The sequence below is a fragment of the Drosophila obscura genome, unplaced genomic scaffold (genome assembly GCF_018151105.1).
Source record: "Drosophila obscura isolate BZ-5 IFL unplaced genomic scaffold, ASM1815110v1 contig_9, whole genome shotgun sequence".
NCBI classification, from domain to species: domain Eukaryota; kingdom Metazoa; phylum Arthropoda; class Insecta; order Diptera; family Drosophilidae; genus Drosophila; species Drosophila obscura.
This window is the reverse complement of record NW_024542883.1, coordinates 2063985-2088107: the sequence shown is the minus strand read 5'-3', so window position 1 is coordinate 2088107 and position 24123 is coordinate 2063985. Positions and strand designations below refer to the sequence as shown.

The following is a 24123-nucleotide window of genomic DNA, read 5'->3' as shown; positions in this document are numbered from 1 at the left end:
GCTATAAATACGACCCAGATTTTTATCTGCAGCTTAACGACTAAAAGATATTAAAGATATTAAAGATATCAAAGATATTAAAGATATCAAGATATTAAAGATATTAAAGATATCAAATTCAAATTTTATTATTTTTTGCGGTATTTTTTTTTTTCGAAATTTTGATTTTAAAAACTCGAGAAAAGTCGAAAAAAATAATTCTTGGCCAACATTTTTGGTTTTAGATAGACGCATTAATTAGGCGTCGTTTAAGGTATTGTTCATTAAAAACTATGGATAAACGGTGGAGCTAAAATTCGTTAGCCAAACCTCAAAAGTGAAAAAATAGACAAAAAATACTTTTTACCAAAAATTTAACCCCTTTTCGTTTGCTTTGTTTCCAATTGGCAGTTTGGCCCGCAACCTTCCAAAAAGTATTTTTTGTCTATTTTTTCACTTTTGAGGTTTGGACTAGCAGTTGGGAAAAAAAGATCAACATATGACGTGAACAAGTACTTATGATTAGGTCGATTAGGTATAACGAATACAAGTAAATGTCAACAACATTTAACGCCAAAGGAAGAGGAACAGTACCAAAAATTCCAATTGGGAGCTTGGGCCGGCAACCTTCGAAAATGTATTTTTATTTACGTACTTACCAAACGGTAATCAAAAATTAGAACGTTTTTGGGTCAATTTTATAGCTGCATCAATTAGCTTTGCAGAATTGCAAAGTTTATTACAACCAAATGTAAGATACTTAAGTTATGTGAAAAAAGAGGCGCTACATCTAAATACATTAAATAAAATACCAGACTTCAGAAATTATTGTTAAAAAGTTCTGCCATAGAAAAAAAATATCATCAAAAAATGTATAAGTCCCAAATCTTTCAGAAAAATCGGTTTGGTTCCTTGACGAAAAATCGTGTCGGGTAGTGTAATTAGTAATGGGTTTCGAATTCATTTTCTGACCAATGCTATCACGCATTCCACGACACAAACAAAAAAAATTTCATTAAATTCACAAGTTCATAATTATTTTAAAGTAAAAATAAATATAGATTTTTATCATTGTAATTATAATAACTTTTTTTTTTATAATTACTAATTAAGCCTAAGACGATATTAATATAATAATCAGATTTGCTGCTACCAAGAGTGCTACGAGTCGGAATGAGTTCCAGGCTGCTTTTTATTTTTTTTTAAGCGGTTTTTTTATTTGGGGACTATCAAATACTCGTTCCTTCACTATTGCCAGCGGCAGACGTGGAAAACCCGTTCTTGGGTATTCACCAATTGATTCACCTTCCTTATACAGTGCTTTTACAAAATTTGTCATTAGTCCTAGCTTAACATGGAACGGTGGTAAAGTTACATCTGAAAACTGCACAGAAAGCAGCATTTTTTTTTATAACCACCTTGTAATCCCGTCAGCGTGGCTACGACTTTTAAGTCAAATGCCTGGTGGTTTTTATATTTTATGTTTTCAAACAATTTTTTTATTGTTTAATATGTTTCTTTCATATTGACAGCATGGACGATGGGAACAGAAGGCTTTTGGTTTCCATTGTGAAGCAAAACAGCCTTTAAACTATCCTTGCTGCTATAAAAAAAAAACTCCAATCTTTTGAGTCGTAAGCTTCACCCAGTTTCTTGAATGGTCCGAAGAGAATTCCGAAAAGCTAATAAGTACAGCTGTCAATGTAATTTGCAAGATATAATCTGAGAAATTTAAAGCTTTCAAATGGAAAATGGTATTTTGTTTCTGAAAAACCTAATTAACAAATTTTTTGTAGTTGTATATTTTCTTCTTCTAGGCGCATTAGCTGGGAGTCATGAAAAATCGTGCAATTAATGGCTGATGCTGATCGTTTTTCCAAACTTACCAGAATCACACATTACCTTACATACCGTTCTGTACCTTGGCCTTATTGTAATTCCCAATTTACTTGTAAAACTAGTAAACACGACATTTATGCTGTGACCCAAAATGACTTTTGCTTATAGATTTCGGGGTTTAAAAATTTTTAACGAATTATGTTTTTTTATGGTTTAGTTTTCTTAAAAATCTTTTATTTTTTTAATGTTTTTTTTCAGATGTAGTGCTTCTATTTTTTACATAACTTAAGTATCTTATATTGGTTGCAGTTGCATGGGTATATGTTTAATTCAGGAGTCTATACTCCTTTAAAAAAAAACCGTCGATAGACCGTCAATAATAAAGAATTTACGAGCAAAAATCATTTCTCGGTCGGATATGGTTTTTTTTAAGGGAATTTACAAGTTTATAATAAAGGTTAAAAAGTTGGAAATTTTGTATTTTTGCTCCTTTGCTTAAAATTAAATAAAATTTGATAGACCGCGAATTATTCAGAATTTTGGTGCAATAAGTTTTTGTCGGTCGCACATAGTTCTTTTTAAGAGAATTTTCCAAGTTTCACATTTTGAAAATTTTGTATTCGAAAACTGAAAGTTTTTGCACGTAAATTCTTTCTAGTTAGCGATCTATCGACTTTTTTGTTTTTGTTTGTTTTTGAGCATCGGTTCGAAAATTAAAATTATTTAATCTTTTTTCTCTTTTTGCATGATTTATTTTGAATTTTAAAATATTTTACATTTTACATTTTTTTGCTACATCTATTATTTACATATACATCTACAATGCATATTCTACATATAAAGTGTATATTATACATGCACCATGCACCATAATCTACATATTCTCCGCAAAGGTCTCGTATTCTGTGCAAAGGTCATTGAACAGGGCAGAGTGTGTCCGAGCGGAAAAGATAATTTGTAGCGTGGTCTCGTGCTGGAAGAGGTGGGGGAAGCAGAGAAATAAATAAATATTTTAAAATTCTACATAAATCATAAGCTCAAAAATTTATATACTGACTGAGTACGGGTATAAAAGTAGAGTCGCGTCCCCAGAAGCGACTCACAAGTTCCTTCTCGTTGAATATACGAACGAAGGAGTACAAATAATAATAATAATAATATTTTTCAATCAATTCTATCAATCGCAACTTAACGAAAATATATATAACTGCAGCAGATAAAATATTTTAAGATTCTAATAAAATAGATCATTATGGTCAAAGGGGATAAGCGAAGTGCAAGCGTTAGAATAAAATTATAACTAGCAATCGTGGTTCCCGTCTTTCTGTCTATTTTTTCCCGTGTTTATGACAGGTGCAAGCAACATTGGAAGAGATGGTGTGAAGATCCTACCCACATTAACCAACACATAAATCAGTCCCTTTTGAAAACAGTGATACGAAAGGAAGGAAAAAGGGCATGAGCATTTTTTATGATACCAATACCGCCGCTAACGTATAATTACATATAAAATGTATTGCATAAGTTGCATAAATCAAAAGATTACATACGTATAAATATATGTACTAAATGTTATATACTGACTACGGTTTTGGTTAGGGATCTTTTCAAATAATTTAAAATGGTAAGTATTTATGATCTTTTCAGAGATAAGCTGGCGTTTTGCATATCACTTCAGAATGAGTATGTTTTTAGGTATGTTGTATGAGTATGTATGAGTATGTTTTTAGCTCAAGCTTTCAAATGAAAAATTTTTTAATTTGGGCAGGTTTTCTATATACTCAGGAAAATATGTGCTAATAATAATCTATACTATAAATATAATATAATATAAGAAAAATAATAAGAAAAAGAATCAATTATTCTTATATTTTATTCGTACGGACATGGTTTTAAGGATTTTTTAAGGTACCGCTTATAAAAAGGACGTAGCTGCAGCCGTTTTGACCAAACTGCTAAAATCTCATTTTAACTTACTTAGATACTGAAATCGAGCTCCAGGTTTTTTTTACAGCTTCTCAAAGCTGGTTGTTGTTAGTGGACTTTATTTCAGAGAATTATATTTTTACCACACAACATAAATTCCCAATTGGATATCTCTCAATCGGGTAGTGACGGATGACGGATAGTCGAAAATTTCCTTGGTATCGAAGTATCCTTCAGATCGTTGTTCTCCTGGGACGTCCAAAAAAGCGGCATTACCTCCGAGTAAGTTGTAGTATCAAGTCATCCATGATATTTTGATTGACAAATACTTAAAATGATCCAATTCCGTAGTACGAAAAAAATCTCCAAGCCATTATTGAAAAGTAGTCGTGTTTTACACTTTTGGTTAAATTTAGAGAACGGTGGTCGTTTTACACATCAACAAGATTCGCGGGCAGAAAAAATAAGAGACTTATGTGACTACACCTTTTTTCCTGTGAAAATATTTTTTTTTGTGTTCGGGACTTTGGATTGTAGAAATATATATATATAGAAATATATATTTCCAAGCTTTTATGTAATTATAAAAACCCTTTCTGCTTTATATTTAAATCTGGCATCTGACGTACGTTACCAAATTCGGGGTAATAAAAGTTAAATAATATACCGGGATTGGGAAAATTATCTGGGATTTTTTATACAGTTCAATATGTTTGAGAGACTTTGTGGAAAACTTTTATCAAGATTTATATTTCTTATCGTAGATAATAGTAAAGGAAAACATGTCCAAAAAGATTAACTTTATCCTATTTAAATAGTTTTTCACATCAAAGTTCATGACATTATGTCAAATGCTTAAATAATTTAAACTTCAATATACATATTTAAAAAATAATATTGGGACAAATGTATATGGGAATTTGTTTTTTTATTGGCTTGTAATATTTTTTGTCATGGTAGACATTTTGGCGGAAATGCCCATGTAGTTGTACTATTTATACCGCAACTACATTTATTGTGTAAACAAATGGTCATAAACGAGTCTCAAGCTTGTTACATCAAGTATCGGACTATTTGAATAGTTCTGTGGAGACTCTCCAATGTGCGCAGAACAGTGTCCAAAAAGTTCAAGCGCTCTCTTATGTTCGACGAACAATCTCCAAAAAGTTCTGCATGCAAGGTAAGTAATGAAGAAAGGTATACTATTAAACACAACAACAAATTAAGTTGTAAAATTTAAGGCTTTGGGTTTTCAAAAAGAATAAAGGCTTCTTCTATAGGGGACTAATATGTATTTCTTAAATTTGCCATATACATATATTGCGAAACTCTATACATCGTTGTCGCAACATACATACCTTGTTTTTGAGCGCTATGCAACAGCAAACATTTCTGTCGAACCAAACTACAGCCATGGGAACAGGTTCGTTCGCACCGTTGCGGACGTTTTGGATTATAAAATTTGAAATTGTAACTCACAAAAGTCTCCGGTCATAACTCGATCTGTCCATCATATACACGTCGGCCGCGGACTACGAAACAACAGAAATTTTGTATTGTGTTAACTTGGTTGTTTGTCTTGTTGAACAGGGGAACTGGCCGTTTTGAGAAAATCAAATCCTAATGCCGACCTGCCAACGACGAAACCGAAGGTGCTAACTCGTCCAACTTTTAAAAACTCCCGCGCGTGTTATAGTAGATGGACTGACGGCTGTAAACAGTATACATATAATATAGAATTAATAAGTGTTGATTGCATTGTGATATAATATCATAATAGGACTGTTTTTGGCTTAATTTTAGTGAATGACTGAGTTTACTGCCTATTTATATTAGAGCCATGCTCTACGGACCCAAGGAATTTAAAATGAACAACTAAAAAGGATATTTAAATTACAATGCTTTTTTGTGTGCAATTACATTGAAAAAGATATATCCTATGGGTTTCTTTTGATTAAATGTAAGCAATAAATGAGGAATAACATCAAAAAAATACTTCAAAATGCACATGGAGGATCTCCGAAGTCTGAGTGATCAAAAGCTTTCATTGACTATCAATTAGAAAATCCATATACATACATATGTATGTATGTATGTATGTACATACATTCAACCTGTTTTCAACTAGTGCCCCATATACAAAGTATAACTATAGTCTATTTAAGTGAGCTTTAAATTCGAAAATAGGAAAAGCATTCCAGTCGTTTTAAAATACCAAACAAATCAACCCTATGAAAAAATATAAAAGTGTTTACTACCTTCCTCGTATGTCGGAAATTTCTATTCCTATTAATTGTGGAAAAAGAATATCCTTAGTTAATCACAACGCTCGTGTACTCATAATCATCTCGGTTTTATCTCGGAGCTAATATTAAGTGCCTTGGCTGATCTATACATATATGTATGTACACACATGGATATATGCATATATTCATTTTTTTTCCTGACAGACTGGCATTCATAAAAGTACATCTCAGATAAACCCAGATATCTTCATTTTTCGGATGGCTTTGCTTAGAAAATATTTTTGAAAACTGATACCGCCAAGATGGCGGGCTGGACTTATGTACAAGTGTATGTATTTATGTACCTTGACATTTAAGCAACCTTTTTAATTAAAATTTGATCCGACAATTGCAAAGTTTTGTTTTCATAACATAATATTGTTTGTTGTTGTTCTTTCAAATATGTACATATACATGTGTACATATTTATTTACCTAAATAAACTCATTGTTGATCATCTTTGTTCCTTTCTTTCTTTCTTGGCAAAGACCAGGCAGTCAGAATTCCGTCGCGTGTAATGTGCACGTCCGGAGGTCTAATATTTATACATGTACCTCTATATGTGTATGCATACCCGAAAATTCTACGTCGCCTAAGCTAGCACATATTCTAATTTAATAAATGCGTACATTTTTTATTTGTATGTGAGTACATATATGTGTATGTATGTACGTATATTGAGCATAAAAACCACTATAAAGTGTGACTACAGATTGTATGTGTTAATAACAATACCATCATGTGTATATCCAGTGCCATTTGTCATTCCTTGGTAATACCGTCAACGATCAGACCAGACAGGGCGCTCTTCAGAAGGTTAATTTGAAAAACCATTCAGAATCCCTTACGTGATTCTATTTAGCAGCTATGTCGATTTTTATCTTGCTTATTGTGAATTATTTATTGAGATTCAATCCAAATCAAGCAAAAAAAATAATGACGGTTATCTTTTTTAACGCCTTTCCGCTAACAGAAACTACAAATAAGAATGCCACGATATGTTAATACATATCCATATGTATGTATGTATGTAAAAACGAAGACAATATTTATAGGTATGGGAGTGGATTTGCCCAGATATGTGCATATGTACAATGTACAAATTAGTTTCGACATATACATACATATACATATGTATTTATTTATTTTTTTTACAGAACTACATATGTACAGTTAAATTAGTTTACATTTTCAATTAAATATCTATACACATGTACTTACATACATATCACAAATGCATACTCACCTTTGCAGCCATTTTAGATTGTGTTCAAATTTCTAAATTAATGTCAATCAATCAATTGTCATTAATAATGACTCACTATGCTACGCTACTATCAACATATATTCAAATTTATTGTTTTGTAACTGAAGGACAAGATATAGCCTTATTTCAGAACTATTTTTCTTTAAAATTTACCCTTGCCTATTAAATACATAAATACTATAAGTGCAAAATTAAACAACTACCGTTTACTGCTGAAAAACAATAGCAACAAAAATGCAGAACTCCCAATCGTCTTGCGCTTGGTATCTGCCATGGTCTCTGGCCGCGCAGCAGCATCAGCAGAAAATAATGCAAATGCAGGCGCCGTTTTTGGATAAAATGGGAACTTCGTCGGTGGGAGGTATTTTCGCAACTCAGCCTCAAGTCCAACAACAACTATCACCAAACACGGCAGCAGCTCCTCCGTCAAACTATCAGCAGCCGACTTTGCATCCTAGCGCAGCTGCCGGAACCCACTTCCCGATGAGTTCCGTATATAGTTTTGGGCCAACATTACTAAGTGCAACCCAGTTGGCAAGCTACCCAGGACAGCTAAATCCGTGTCCCCAGTCACACCACCACAGTCACACACAAACTCATTTGATGCCATCTTCCATGTTCTCGTCCTTGCCTGTGAGTGCATACTATGCACCAGCTTCAGGAGTCTCCGTGGCTCAACAACAATCACTTCTGCCATCAGCTGGACGAGGATTGACCCATCAGACATCGTCTCTGTCCATGACAGTACAACCAGACCCGCGAGCATCCTCGTCGGCATGCGCTATCGTTCAGCCACTAAATTGCCTGCCACAAGATTTTCATCACCTGTCGTCTATTAACCTCAACATGAGCAGCGTCATTGGACTGAGGAACCAAGCATCTGCTCTCTCAACCATTAAAGTTGTACCAAATGTTGAATTGTTGATAAACAAAAAGGTAAGCTGCTCTTAATGTTTTTCCATGTTTAAACGAAAATACCCATTGTTATTTATTTGATTTATTATTGTATGTTAATCTACTAGCAACCAGTACTGCCTTGCACTTTGATTAATTTATGACAGACTGCGATATAAGGTGTTAATGCATTAATAAATCCTACAAGTAATGACTCTAGTACAAGACTCTAGTTTCCTATAGTAGATCAACTAGTAAATTTGGGTACAGAGTATTGAAACTATCCAGCGCATAATTATCGTAATTTTGCGTATTTATTCATTTTTAATTCCCTGTTCGGTGTTGATGACAAAATGATTATTGGAAATTTGTAGTTTGTTATTTAATCGTACCTACTACATACATACACACATCTTTTGTTACTATGTTTTTACTTTCCGATTTTCCGCGTCGCTAAAGACTAGTTTCTTTTTTCATTGACTGCATTTTGAAATTCGATAATTTCGTAAGCCAAATGCTGAGCGGAGAGCGTTACCTGTGTTAGTCAAGGTCTTCAGCATAACCAGACGCTCATAATAGTAACAGTAGCCACGATATTTTCCCATTGTTAAGTGAATACTTCATGCATATACGAGTAAGTGTAATTTACAGAGTCGAATGTCTATGACTCCACACTAACGAGCGTATGACCATGAAAATAAAGTACATAAGCGGAAACCAAAGGCACAATAATAGCGTCAAGCGTCAGACGCTTTCTGTCAAATCTTCGAATGTATTCGCATGTATGTACATACATATGTACATATGAACATCTGATCTTTAGCATTCTTCCATTTTACGAGTATTCCCGATCTGAAGATAGCCACTGCAGAACTAAACTGGCAAGATTCCTTTTCTAGCTTTTTCAAAGCAGCTAAGAGCTTATTGTTGTAAAATAAGAGTATCTTAAGATACATAAGTAGTTCCACACAACCGTTTATGGACAAAGTTGAGTTACATGTCACCAACCAGCTGTTCTTAAAACCGGCTGCTTACAAAGAGTTGCACAGGCCCATGTTGAAGGCATTGGCCAACAAATTGCTGCACTCAAATATTGCGTTAGGATAAATGCTTTGTATATGCATAATAATGCTAAGCTAAATTTTAATTACACCTGCTGGCGAGATCTAAGCGTACAACCCTTGGGATCGTGCGACTTAGGTTACATTCTGTTATGATTTAGAATCATATGATTCCAAAGCAGAGAACGTTGAATCAATTTTGTATTGTTTGTTTTTCGACTTCTACATAGACCCTGAATTTTTAGAATTTTGGGCAGACATCTATATATTTTTTGTCATAGGAAAAATCAGTAAAAAGCAAGTCCTTGTGGGAAAACCTTTTCGTTCACTCTTGCACCAAAGAAACCGGTTCGGATTTATCTACCTATATATGTACATGTACATATGTATGAATTTATTGGTTCTTTTACCGAGGAAAAGAGCCCTGCATGTGAAGTTTGTGGACAGATTGGTTGGTTTTAAGAACAAATTAATTTTGCAGGAAACTTTCTTAGCTGTGCCCTTGCCTAATAGGCAAGTATAGTTTCTGTGGCTAAACAAAATTCAATTATTCCAGCTAATTAACGTATTTTTATCAATTTCTATAGAATCCAATGTTTATATAAATATCTATGTATAAATAAACATTGATTATTATCAATCTAAATTAAGTAGCTGTCTTCATTCATAAATATTTTATGTGTTCTTGAAAACTGTTAATTAATAATATTGTGGGTCGGAGTCACGTGCTGTGTTCCAGACAGGTCGGTGCTGGCATTCGTCCGTCCAATAGCACCTTGCGTAACCGAGCGGTGCGAAAGCAATGAAAGAAAGCGTGTCGCAAGGCTCTTGCAATTTGCCCCTGCTTCTCTTCTGTTCCACGAGGTAGCCCCAGCAGCCATGGTGTGGGCGTACTCATAAATATTTTCAGTGGTCTGCTGGTTCTAAAATGTGACACGATTTTCAAGCATGCCACCGACATTTACTTTGAAGCTAGTATACCAGAATGAAGAACAACTGATTCTTACAAAATTATAGACGGAGGAAAACCTGGGTATAAATAAACCAATTAAAACAAATGGACCCCAGAGATTTTTATACCCTTTAAATCGAACCTGACAATTAAATTTATGAAACCCTTTGCATGGCTGTGGCTATAAATATCGAAATCATTGTATTAATTTGGTAAGTTAATATTTGGGTAGAAACGTTTTCCTTTAACTGACTAATTTTTGTTATATGTTAGTCCCCAAACGTCTGCAAACACAATGTACTCTTTCGGCATATTGTGAATTCGATATAATTGGATTTGCATTTTATGTACATGTTATACAGTATAAGTATAGCTATCTCTAGACATATATTAAAAACGTATAATACATTAATGAAATAATGTGTGTATGTGTGTGTGTGGAAAATAAAGCTGGCAACAGGTCTCTGCTGTTGAATGATTTAATTAATTTATACATTCTGTTATTGTGCAGTTCCCATGGATGAGTAGAACTATAAAGCGTGCAGGTTCATTCATTTATCTGCAATGCCAATTATCGGAGATCTTTAGGAAAAGTATAATTTGATGGGGAATCGGGAAATAATTGTTTTTACATTAATTTTATGACTATAATATTTGCGTAGTAGCCACATGTTGGCACCGCAGAGATAGAAGGATCTCCGCTTTTATATAAGGTAAATTTATTGTTGATCCGCATCATCAGCCATCGAAGAACCATTTCCTGTTTCTACGTAAACTAATCAGTAATCCGGCAGCAAGTAGGCGGAGCCCGCACAGAGCGGATAACTATATAGAATTAATATCAGAGGAAAACTAGTCTAGTGTACGTTAAAGCATTTTTCTGTCGCAAGGTACATATGTACATACATACTACTGTGATGCCTTAGCCAATTATCCATCATGATCCTTCAACAACTAGTTTAAATTTTTTTTTATTGTTTTCATGTGTAGTAAATAAATAGTACATACGAGTATATTTTTCTCGTATGTAAATATGTCTCATTGTCTACCAATCACACAAATGATTTGCTCGTTTCTAAATTTTCAAGTAAGTCCCATTAGTGACAAATACAAATGTTTATACAAATGCAAAAAATTGTGTGTCAAGAAGTATCGACAGATGATGGGATCTTTTGGGGTTTCTAATCACAATTGAAATTTTTTTGAATATCTTAATTTATAAATATCTTACATAAGAAGTGCTGGCAACTGCGTTCTATTTGGTTGGTTCTTACTTGGTTATTTACTTCGTGATGGTATAGAAGCACATCTAAGTTTAGGATGGATATGTATATGATCGGTGACTTTTATGTGTATCTTTTGTCCATTGTCGTGTACACGTATTAGTACATTTATGCTTACATTTTCATGTAAACACATATCACAACCATTGTATTTGTGAGATTGCTTCAGGGGATTTGACCGCTAGGCTGTGTCGGCCGTCATCTTTCGTGGTATGTGGCTCTCCCGCACGGCTTTTCAGGCATGCAGCATCTTTTCATCATTCGTTGGGCGCACTGCCAAAGAAAACAAAGAACAAAAATAAAATAAAAACGTCAGCGGATAGTCGCTCTGGGAAGGCACCCCGAACACATAAGCTTCGAAGGCAAGTAGATATTCTCAAGTGTACAAGTCTATATACTATTTGTAGAACAATATTTAGGTATTCTAATGAGCTTACGTAATGTGAAACACTACGGTAACATTAGTTCTCAGCCATCTTGCCAACAAGAGGCATTTCGATCGATTCTATAAAGAAAACAGTCAAGCAAAAAATCTACGGATATAATCGTTACGTTAGGCAGGAAATCTCCAAACAACCCTCATGCTAAAACAAACCAGTAATGAAGCTCATACTTATACCCTTTATATTGGCATTTCCACCGATACCAACAAAAAATCCATACAAAATTCAAGTTAGGGGGTTTTTTAACAGAGGTTTCCTCATCTAGACGACAAACGGTTCCGAACCGCAGAATTCGTTTCTCAATTTAAGTAAAGGACCATTAAAAAACATATACAAAAAACTCAAGAATTTATTTTCGTAAAGTCAAGTCAAAGTTAAAAAATTTTAAAATATTATGTGTAGCGGAAATGAAGATTAAACGTTCCCTGTCGATCCAATAAAATAAAAGTAGTATTTTGCATAGAAAAATATGTAACGGAAATATTTTGTGCGTGGTAAACATCTGTCCAATTTTGATATACCCTCTTCACCCTACATATGGAAATATGTACGCATATGAGATGAAATATACCCAACGGGTATTGCTGGCAACATACTTGTGGTTGTCATTCTGACTCTAATACACAATCAAGAATAGAAGAAGGATAGCTTTGGGGTGCCAGACTTTTAAAGCAAAAACAAAATTAACAAAAATGTTGTGCTCACAAAGAACCGATCGATCTATGCAGCTATTTGATATGTTGTTTTATTTTTTACTCTTGAGGTGGGTACTATTAAATTGGGCAGACTTTAGTAACGCACAAAAGAATGTATCTCCGGTCCTAGCGATGACCACTAATCCAAACTAATTCATTTTAAAAGTTGAATTAAGTATTTTAAATATATTCTTCTTTATAATTATACGCAAAAGTTAGCCCATATAACCAAACTTTCATATTTGTGTAACTATATATTATGTTTTAGACTTTATTAAAATTAAACTACATCACATGGTTTTAAAAACGATTTTACGATTTCTTTCAGAGAAAGAAGTATATGCGCATTGATATTACTTTAAAAAAAAACTATTAAAGCCTAGTACTCAGATCGAAAAAACACCTCGCGAACAGAATCAGGGTTGATATTCGTATGAAACCGAGAGAGAATTTTTTTACGGCAAAAACTGTTTTCTAGGCTCTGTACGGATCAAATCAAGTAGTAGTACGACAGTACTCAGATCAAAAAACAAAAAGGGCGGTATATACTAGAAAACTACTTATCCGAAGTATTTGCTTGTATTGCTGGTATGTTTAGACCCACCTCGAAAATTATATCAATTTGATATATTTTGCCAGCAAACACGAAGAAAACATTGCAATATGAGAACAAAAAACCAAATGAAATATTTAAATAATTGAAGATTAATTTAAATTGAAGACAAATAGAATTTTATTAATCCAGTATTATATGAATGACAATTATATGGATATTATATGGATATTATAATTTATTATTTTTTACTAATTTTCATAAATATAAAACAAATATTGTTTTCAAAACATTTTGTCTTCACGGTGGTCGGCACGGTAGGCGTCGCCATCTGCTGCTGCTGATAGTCCGACACATTACCTTGCCAATACAAGGATATACCTGAGGAAGAGCGGCTCCAGCCGAAGAAGTGCATTTTATTAACTTTAAACAAAACCAAGCAGCGGTCTGAGCAGTGTAACCGTTCGGAATGCAGTGCACACCTCTGGTCACACACTGGCCGCTCGAAGAATATATGACATTTTTTTGCTGGCAAACAGTTTTTTGATCTGAGTACTAGGCTTTAAGAACAAAGAAAATGTTTTGGACTGTTTGTATTTATCTGGTATATACTAACAAAAGAATAACAATATTATTTCCATAAACTTTTAGGATAACTACTACAACTTAAAATTCATATGACATAGGTATATGTGCATACTAATTGCAAATTAAAAATACTAATGCAATAATGTTTTTAAATTTTTTGTTTTTGCTTTTTAATAGTTTATATGCTTTCCTTTTTTTAGTGAAAATTTTTTAGAGTTATAGAGTTAATTTGATCTCATTCCTTGCTTATGAAAACCACGAGTAGCTACACAAATTATTTAAAACGGTACATAGAATGAAGCCCAAAGGGGACCATTGGAGTAAGAGATCTTCATAATAGCCTAGAATACAATCTTGCATGCCTAAAAAAAATATACCGTTGCATTTATAAAAAAATGTAAGCAAATTAATAAGTGCACGCATACTTCTTTCTCTGAAGTACATTTCACAGCGTAGCAAAAGTTGGTCAAAGTCGAAACACTTTATCATAAATATATGTATGTATTGTTGCCAAAATAAGGAAATATAGATGGATGTGTTCTTGGGGAGTTTCAATCTTAATGTATGTTTGAAAGATATGTTAAATATACATACATATTCTATTTAATGTTTACCATTGAAAGAAAATGTTGGTTTTAGCGTTTTTCAGTTGATCGTTGTAATGCTTAAGCTAGATCCACCAAATTACCCAAATAACTATGTGAAAGAGTTCCAACAAGAAACATATGCAACTGAAAAACAAGTTTAAAAATTCGTCGAAAGTATATTAATAATAATAATATAAAAGTTACAAAAAATCAGAAATAACTTGAGCATTCATGATGTTATTTTCTCTCATTTACCTTACAGGATATATTAACGAGGGAGTCCGAAAACGAGAAACTGAAAATTCCAGAAAAGAGGAAAACTGATAATAGCGATTCAATTAAGGATTTAAAAAAAGTAGGTCATTTCAAATTTGTATGCTAAATATTTATTTTGATTGGATGTTTGTAACGCAAAGAAAGAGGCCCCAGCATCCACAGCCGAGTCGCACATAATGCTCTTTATGCGTTGAAAAGATCTGATGAAAATCATTATCCACGCTATGTAAGCTTATAGTACTTATATTAACTATTTAAGGCCAAACTTGAAACTAAAGCTCTGAAAGCCAAAAGACCCGGATTTACGGATGAGCGATATCAAGAGACATCCTACTATATTGAAAATGGTAAGATATTTATTGACAAATGATATTAAATGGATTGAATACATATAATGATCATTAAAAAGGTCTTAGAAAAGTCTACCCATACTACTTCACCTTCACAACGTTCACGAAAGGACGTTGGGTGGGAGAAAAGATTCTGGATATATTTTCTCGGGAGTTTCGCGCTCACCCTTCTGAAGAGTACGAACGTTGTATTCAAGCAGGCACATTGACAGTTAACTTCGAGAAAGTCTCTATTGACTACCGGCTAAAACACAACGATCTTCTTGCAAATATAGTTCACAGGTAACTTAGCATTAACAGCTATTCTAAAAATATTGATAACCACGAGACTAATGAAGTTTGCATTCTTTTACAAGTAGTGTTTTTTTTTTTAGTAACGGACAACACCTTTAGTTGTCATAGAAAAGTTGAACGTGATTCTATATATTATCATAATAAAAACACTAAAGGAGCTATCTTCTGCGCCCCAAAGTATATATATACATGTATCTGTAAAAAATATCCCTCAAGTTAGCCACCCAAGAAAATACTTTTTAGTTGAATATATTATTTATTTATTTTATTGGTTCGGGTATTTTTGTACTTACTACTGTGAATTATCAAAATCTGACAAACCATACCGTCCCGATATGGATACGGGTAAATATGACCTCTGGCCGATATTCCTCCAATTCTTGTAAGATGCCCGATAGTCGAGATTAGTTATTGTGAACTAAGTAGAAAATTCAACATGCGGGAAGACCAGAAAGTTGCAGAGCCATGGAGAATTACGTTTTCGTTGCTGGCAATAACATTTATTGATTAGGATCTTGAGTTAATATATAATTGGGCTAATATTAATATTAATTATTAATTTTTCAATTTGGGAAGCAGTCCAACAACAAAAACAGCCCTTAGAAGCGAAATTCGAATCGAGCATCAATGTGCCTAATCATGCACACGACATGATTTTTGCTTGCATTAGTGTGGCTGAAAGTTTCGTTCAAGCACGTTTTTATTTTGTTATTAATTCTCGGGAATTCTCTTTTAAGTAGCGCAAAAAAAAGTGGCAAAATTGAAAACGGGTATTTTTTTAGCGCTTAATTTTTTCACATAACTTAAATATCTTACATTTGGTTTTAATGAACTTTGCCATTCTAAAAAGCTAAGATATGCTGTTTTTAAACCTAAACAAATTGTGATTTAGCTTACCGTTTCGGAAATACTAGCTTTCATTTTTTTTAATTTTAACTTTAAAAATGTCGAAATAAAATATGTCCTGGGTCCTTTATTATACTCGTACTCGAGGAGTTAAGCGGTGTATTAGATTTGCGCTAAAAGCGGATTTGTGAAACGCAGAGAAGGAATCGTTTCCGACCCCATAAAGTATATATATTCTTGATCAGCATCAATAGCCGAGTCGATATAGCCATGTCTGTCTGTACAGACCGGAGCATCTCTGTATGTATATAATTTTTGGTTTTTGTCAACTTTGTCCTAACTTAAAACAAAAAAACCTACCCTAGCCCCAACGAGGGCATTTTGCGAGGGCATATTAAGATTTTTGTAATTATTACAATAGATTAGTTATGTAAATTTGCTATTTTAATAATAATGCTGCAACGCATATAATGATTATGTATCTAACGACAGATTTATGGCTATACTTGCAGACACGAAGTTCCTGTGACGTGTCACCCAATTAAAATAGTGCATATGAATGAGGACATTGTAGTTGTTAATAAGCCTGCATCAATACCTGTAAGTGGCTTTGACGACCGCCATCTTAGATACGAAAATATTATAAGCGCTGACTACACTACTCGACCAAATTGAACATTTTATTTACGCTTGGAACCAAACCCACTTTTTTTTTAAGAATTATGGTTTTTTTTCTGTCAGAATTTTTTTTAAGAATTAAAAAAAAAGTATATTTTTTTATGCTTTTTGTCAGAGGTAGCGTTTTTTCACATGACTTAAATCTGGTTGTAATGAGTTTTTTTAATGATTAATTATTTTACTTTTACTTTTTTTTAATTTGTACTTTTAAAACTCAGAAAATTGAAAAAAATTTTATCCTGTGTCTCTATATTTTTTGTGTATAAGTGCATTCATTAGTCGACGTTAGAAGCATTATTCATTAAAATCTATGGAAAAACGGCTGAGCTATAATTGGGTGTAATATTACATTTTACCGCTTAAAAGCCGCAGCTAGTATTAATGGAAAAATCATTACAGCCATTACCTAAGTTATGTGAAAAATAGAAGAGATAGCTCTATCACTTTTTAAAATAAAATTCTGGCATAAAAATGCCAGGCATTAGGCTGGGCCAAAAAATATTTTTTTCGAAATTCAAACGGGACACCCCCTAGTTTTGTTACCTTGGATTTAATAGTAAGTTTACATGATTTTATTTATTTTTATTTTTTTAGAGGTTGCTACCGAACTTTACAAAAAATTTTAATCATGAAAATTAAAAAAAAAAATGTTTGCGGAATGAGTTGGATAATTGGTTAAATCTATTGCATATACAAAAAAATTTTAATCTAATCTTTTAATTTTAACTAGTTAACTAAATATATCAATCTCAGCTATACTTCTAATCGTTAATTTTTAAAAAAAAACTAAAAAAAATCAAAATACCTTATTTTCAATATGAACTTATGTCTAAGTTTCAATATTGTTTGAAAAAACCGACGAACTAAATTTTTTTAATGTATATTTACCCAAAAGCTTGTATTTTCTTTTCGTGGTAACAACCCCCAGACATTAAACTAAAAATTTGCAAAAAATTGTATAATTTTATTAAATAACAAAGAATAGAATTAGGGGGTGGGGTGTCCCTTTGAAAAAACAAAAAATTAATTTTTTGGTCAAATTTTGTCCCAGCCTAATATATATATGTAAATTTATTTGAACTAGTATGAATTTACTCGCTATAAATACATATGTATGTATGCCGTGTAACTCTAAGTAAACGGGAATGGTCCACGTCTGTCCAAGAAACAAATAGAAAAAATTAACTGATTTTATTAATATTAGATAATTCAAAATGTGCCTTTACGATATACATACATACATATGTGATGCTACATTTTACAATTTTATTGTATTAATATATATACATACATATTAGGCTGGGCCAAAAAATATTCAAACGGGACACCCCCTAGTTTTGTTACCTTGGATTTAATAGTAATTTACAGTTTTTTTTAATTTTTTTAAATTTTTTAGAGGTTGCTACCGAACTTTACAAAAAATTTTAATCAAGAAAATTAAAAAAAAAAATGTTGTTGCGGAATGAGTTGGATAATTGGTTAAATCTATTGCATATAATTAATACCATTCATATCGTCATTAATCAGTTATTGGGAGTAAGAAACCTGCACAAGTTTTTGCGATCTAACTAAATATATCAACCTCAGCTGAACTTCTTGATTTTCACCAATCGTTAATTTTTTAACAGTAACTAAAAAAAAAAAAAAAATACCTAATTATCAATATGAACTAGTTTCTAAGTTTCAAAATTATTTGAAAAAACCGCCGAATTAAATTTTTTTTAATGTATATTTACCCAAAAATTTTTATTTTCTTTCCGTGGTAGCAACGCCCAAACATTAAACTAAAAATTTAAAAAAAAATTGTATAATTTTATTGAATACCAAAAAATAGAATTGTCCCTTTGAAAAAACAAAAAATTAATTTTTTGGTCAAATTTTGGCCCTGCCTTATGTGCATGTGTAAAGGATCAAAATCTATCAAAAAAAGATGGCATTGTTCAAATCGGAGAAATGGTGTCGGGTAGTGTTTTTTTATCCTTGCATTTGTTTTTACTTAATTTCAAATAAAGTATTTGTTTATAATCTTTTTTTAAGTATTTCCATTCATTTACAATTAAATTAAAAACGATACGATAATGTGAATATGTATTTAGGTATTTATTCAAACTCTTGCATACATGCAGGTGTCACTCGAAAAATATAATCTAACCGAAAAGTTGAGGCTAGTTTACTAAACCGGAAAGTTTTTTCAAGCGTAAATACGATCAATATTTTAAGCATTGAAAACAAACTGAAAATATTTCCGTATTTGGCTACAAAAAAATAAGAAATTACCTTTATAGAAAAAAAATATTTTGTATTGATAAAATCTAACTTTTTTTTTCTCAAGGATCCAAACCGACTTTTTCTGATAGATATGGGACTTTTAAACTTTGTAAAGAATCATTGTTTTTTTCTATGGCAGAACTTTTTTTTTAAGTCTGGAATTTTTTTTAAAACGTTTTTCAGAGGTAGCACTTCTTTTTTTCACATTACTCTAGTATATTACGTCTGGTTGTTAAGAACTTTGCTATTTTGAAAAGATAGTTAAACAGCTAGCTTACCGTCTGGGACATATAAAGCATTGAAATGCAAAAATGATGATTTTTGTGCGGTATTTTTTACGAAATTTTGACTTTAAAAACTCAGGAAAATTCGAAAATTATATCCGGTGTTCTCTATTTTTTTGGTGTATATGTGCTTTATATAGGCGTCGTTAAATAATATGGAGAAACTTTGGAGCTAAAATTCGTTAACCAAACATAAAAAATGAAAAAAATTAACAAAAATACCTTTTGGAAGTTTGCGGGCCCAAGTGCCAATTTTGAACAAGGGAACGCGATCAGGTACCAAATGTACAACCCTTTTTCGTTTGCTTTGTTCCCAATTGGTAGTTCAATTCATTTCAATGCTTTATATTTCCCAGACGGTAAGCTGAAATCACAAAGTGTTTGGGCTTAACTTCTAGTTGTTTTAATTATCTTTTCTTCGAAAAAAAAGTTCTGCCATAGAAAATATCATCAAACCATTTCTAAGCCCCAAATCTTTAAGAAAAAGTTGGTTTAGTTCCTTGAGCAAAACTCGTGTTGACTAGTGTATTTTAACATGTCCTGTTTTGTATGTGTATCTTTAGGTACATCCTTGTGGCCGCTATAGGCACAATACAGTTGTTTTCATACTCGCTAAGGAATTCAACCTCAAGAATCTGCGCACAATTCATAGGCTTGACCGCTTAACATCCGGCCTATTACTATTTGGACGGAGCCCAAAGAAAGCACGACAAATGGAGCAGCAAATTCGCAATAGACAAGTAGAAAAAGAGTATATATGTAGAGTGGAGGGAATTTTTCCAGAGTAAGATAAAGAAAACTATTACAATTACTATTACCATTACTATTATGTATTTTTGAATTCTTAGCGAAATCTTAGAATGTAAGGAACCCATTGAGGTAGTAAGTTACAAGATTGGGGTGTGTAAAGTCTCGCAACGAGGGAAAGATTGTACCACCACTTTTAAAAAACTTTCACAAAACGGCAAAACTAGTGTGGTACTGTGCAAACCACTTACTGGACGGATGCATCAGATCCGGGTACATTTGCAATATCTAGGTGAGAGTAACCCTTGATCATACCCCACGATTAATAAGCTTTTAACTAACGAAAATTTATTTTATAGGTTATCCAATTCTTAACGATCCACTATACAATCATGAAGTCTTCGGCCCATTAAAGGGGCGTTCTGGGGATATCGGTGGAAAGTCAGACGATGAACTTATACGAGATCTCATTAATATCCATAATGCAGAGAACTGGCTAGGAATAGATTATGATTCCGATATATCTATATTTAAAAATTCTAAGGACGAAACAGATGGGGAGAGCCTTAGCAGCGACCAAATTTTCGGTTGGTATATAAATATACATAGATTAGGCTGGGCCAAAATTTGACAAACTAATTTTTATACCCGTACTCAAAATAGAGTTAAGGGGTATATTAGATTTGTGGTAAAAGTGGATGTGTGCAACGCAAAGAAGGAAACGTTTCCGACCCCATAAAGTATATATATTCTTGATCAGCATCATCACCCTTCCACCCCCACAAAGGACGAAAATCTGTGGCAGGCACAATTTTAAAGATACGATAAAACTAAAAACGCAGTATCGTAGAAAATGACCATATCTACCAGATTGCCGAATCTGAATCAGATCGGATCATAACACTACTCGACAAAATCGAACTTTTTTTTTCCTCAAGGATCCAAACCGACTTTTTCTGATAGATATAGGGATTTAAAATTTTTTAAAGAATTATGGTTTTTTTTCTATGGCAGAACTTTTTTTTGAAGAATTTTTGAAAACTGGTATTTTTCTTTAAGCTTTTTTCAGAGGTAGCGCTTGTTTTTTTCACATAACTCTAGTATCTTTCATCTGGTTGTTAAGAACTTTGCTATTTTGAAAAGGTAATTAAAACAGCTAGAAGTTAGACCCAAACACTTTGTGATTACAGCTTACCGTCTGGGAAATATAAAGCATTGAAATGCAAAAATTATGATTTTTTTGCGGTATTTTTTACGACATTTTGACTTTAAAAACTCAGGAAAAGTCGAAAAAAAATTATATCCTGTGTTCTCTATTTTTTTGTGTAGAGGTGGATTAATTTGGCGTCGTTTAAGGTATCGCTCATTAAGAGCTATGGAGAGACTTTGGAGCTAAAATTCGTTAACCAAACCTAAAAAATGAAAAAAATGAACAAAAAATACCTTTTGGAAGGTTGCGAGCTCAACTACCCATTGGGAATTGGGATCGCGATCAGGTACCAAATGTACAACCCTTTTTCGTTTGCTTTGTTCCCAATTGGCAGTTGAGCTCGCAACCTTCCAAAAGGTATTTTTTGTTCATTTTTTTCATTTTTTAGGTTTGGTTAACGAATTTTAGCTCCAAAGTCTCTCCATAGCTCTTAATGAGCGATACCTTAAACGACGCCAAATTATTGCACCTCTACACAAAAAAATAGAGAACACAGGATATAATTTTTTTTCGACTTTTCCTGAATTTTTAAAGTCAAAATTTCGTAAAAAATACCGCAAAAAATCATAATTTTTGCATTTCAATGCTTTATATTTCCCAGACGGTAAGCTGTAATCACAAAGTGTTTGGGTTTAACTTCTAGCTGTTTTAATTATCTTTTCAAAATAGCAAAGTTCTTTACAACCAGACGTAAGATACTAGAGCTATGTGAAAAAAACAAGCGCTAACTCTGAAAAAAGCTTTAAAAAAATACCAGTTTTCAAAAATTCTTCAAAAAAAAGTTCTGCCATGGAAAAAAAATAAAAAATATCATCAAACCATTTCTAAGCCCCAAATCTTTAAGAAAAAGTTCGTTTTGTCCCTTGAAGAAAAATCGTGTTGACTAGTGTAATTATAGCCAGAATGAAGAAATTAATTTTCTGTTGGTTCCCTCTCCTTCTCCAGCGCTGCTGACGCTACTGATTCTCTTTCTCACTCGCACACTCTGCCGCGTTCAGTGCGCGAGCAACCCCTAGCGGAGACGATGTAGAATCTAAATGGTACATGTAGAATCTACATGTTAGATGTAGAATATACATTGTAGATGTAGATGTAGATAACAGATGTAGGAAAAAAATGTAAAATGTAATTTTTTTTTTTTCAATTCTAAAAAATCATAAGCTCAAAAATGTATATACGGACTGAGTACGGGTATAAGTAGAGTCGCGTCCCCAGAAGCGACTCACACGTTCCTTTTCGTTTTTTATTTTTTTAAGCTGACACCCCTTTATTTGTTCACTGTTAGTAAATAGATTTCACTGCAGAATCTAATTCATGCAAAACAAATTTTTTTTAAATTTTTTTATTAAAAAATTGTTAAATTCGGTAGAAATCTCAATAAAATTTTAAATAAAAATAGAATATTACTATCTATTACTATTATTACTATTACTATTAAAAAAAAAATGTCACCGATACTGTTAAAAAAAATTTGCGTATATTTTGTATTTTTAATATAATTTTAGCTGTTCAGCATAGCGATGACGACGTGGGTGTGAATTCACGGGAAACTACTCCGCCTTGCGTAGATCCTTCCCGAGCTGAAGTGAACGTCAAAAAATTAGAGCCTGCCAACGTTTCGAGGGAATTTTCATGTACTGATATGAAGGATCCTACCAAAGTTTCGTCAGTACTGCAGACATCCGATACTACCCACGCTGTCGAGGGTGGAAATGTGGATGTTGGTATTAAGCTAAATAAAATCACAACAGATGCGCATTGTTATGAGTGCAAGGTGCACTACCGTGATCCAAAGTCTAAGGACCTTATCATGTATCTGCACGCTTGGAAATATAAGGTTTGAGTGCAAAATTGTATTTGCAGATATGTTTTTCTTAATCAATAAATAACCTTTTCTTTATAGGGTCCTGGATGGGAGTACGAAACTGAATTTCCTTATTGGGCTCGGACAAATTGGGAGAACTCAGAGTCTACTTAAGTAGCAATAAATACTGTCATATAACCTTGTAAAGGGGGACTTTGACTAAATATTGGCTAAGCACAGATGAAAGCATATTTGACCACATCGAGTATATGACTTCTGATAAGAATGACAAACAAGAGGTGTCCGTCTGTCAGCTTCTTTCAGTTAAAGCTATCTAGCCGAAACATTTCACAGACCTCTCCATACAGTTAGTACAGCCGTTAGGAACCGCCAAGACAAAATAGGTAAAGGCACTATAAATCGAAAAATATGTTTTTGTTAGAGGATATGTCTCTCTTTATGAATATAATGTATCGTGTACTTTATAGCCAAGTCAAATTGACTAAAATTCTGATAAATTTTCATATAGCTGATAAACAAGTGATAAAGAGGTATGCTTCGGCCCCCGAAACTAGCCTTTCTTTGATTTTTTTAAGTTTATAGATGTACATATTAATTTACTATAATCTTAGAGATACATAACTATATATTAGGCTGGGCCAAAAAATAATTTTTTCCAAATTCAAACGGGACACCCCCTAGTTTTGTTACCTTGGATTTAATAAAAGTTTACATGATTTGATTTTTTTTTTTTAGGTTGCTACCGAACTTTACAAAAAATTTTAATCTAGAAAATTAAAAAAAAAAATGTTTGCGGAATGAGTTGGATAATTCTATTCTATCTATTGCATATACAAAAAAATTTTAATCAAGAAAATTAAAAAAAAATGTTGTTGCTGAATGAGTTGGATAACACTACTCAACACGATTTTTCCTCAAGGAACAAAACCAACTTTTTATTAAAGATTTGGGGCTTAGAAATGGTTTGATGATATTTTTTTTTTTTCTATGGCA

General features: G+C 32.8%; 1 protein-coding gene and 1 long non-coding RNA gene across 5 annotated transcripts; both read left to right on the top strand.

Annotated features, from left to right (window-relative positions):
- The first annotated feature begins 1437 nt into the window (after positions 1 to 1437).
- LOC111079588 lies at positions 1438 to 1963 on the top strand. The gene is made up of 2 exons (XR_002608372.2): positions 1438 to 1733; positions 1797 to 1963. It is a non-coding gene; the product is annotated as an uncharacterized LOC111079588 (long non-coding RNA).
- Positions 1964 to 4752: 2789 nt separating this feature from the next.
- On the top strand, positions 4753 to 23831 carry LOC111079587 (RNA pseudouridylate synthase domain-containing protein 2). Of its 4 annotated transcripts, none has more exons than XM_022374821.2 (11): positions 5169 to 5396; positions 7523 to 8232; positions 14615 to 14707; positions 14888 to 14975; positions 15038 to 15260; positions 16631 to 16718; positions 19912 to 20132; positions 20197 to 20387; positions 20455 to 20682; positions 22811 to 23142; positions 23209 to 23831. In XM_022374821.2, the coding sequence occupies exons 2-11, from the start codon at positions 7531 to 7533 to the stop codon at positions 23281 to 23283; spliced, it is 2241 nt and encodes a 746-aa protein (XP_022230513.2). In that variant the 5' UTR covers positions 5169 to 5396; positions 7523 to 7530; the 3' UTR covers positions 23284 to 23831. The 4 variants fall into 4 exon arrangements, with proteins under 4 accessions (XP_022230514.2, XP_022230513.2, XP_022230512.2 ...); XM_022374820.2 differs by having other exon boundaries at positions 5170 to 5396; positions 7404 to 8232; XM_041595975.1 differs by having other exon boundaries at positions 5170 to 5457; positions 7404 to 8232.
- Positions 23832 to 24123: the final 292 nt, after the last annotated feature.

Excerpts from the sequence above, each read along its gene's own strand:
- LOC111079587 (XM_022374821.2), top strand. The coding sequence starts at position 7,531 with ATGCAGAACTCCCAATCGTCTTGCGCTTGGTATCTGCCATGGTCTCTG. Across the intron at positions 20,388-20,454 it reads GGTACATTTGCAATATCTAG|GTTATCCAATTCTTAACGAT; the intron begins GTGAGAGTAACC and ends TTTATTTTATAG. Across the intron at positions 23,143-23,208 it reads TGCACGCTTGGAAATATAAG|GGTCCTGGATGGGAGTACGA; the intron begins GTTTGAGTGCAA and ends TTTTCTTTATAG.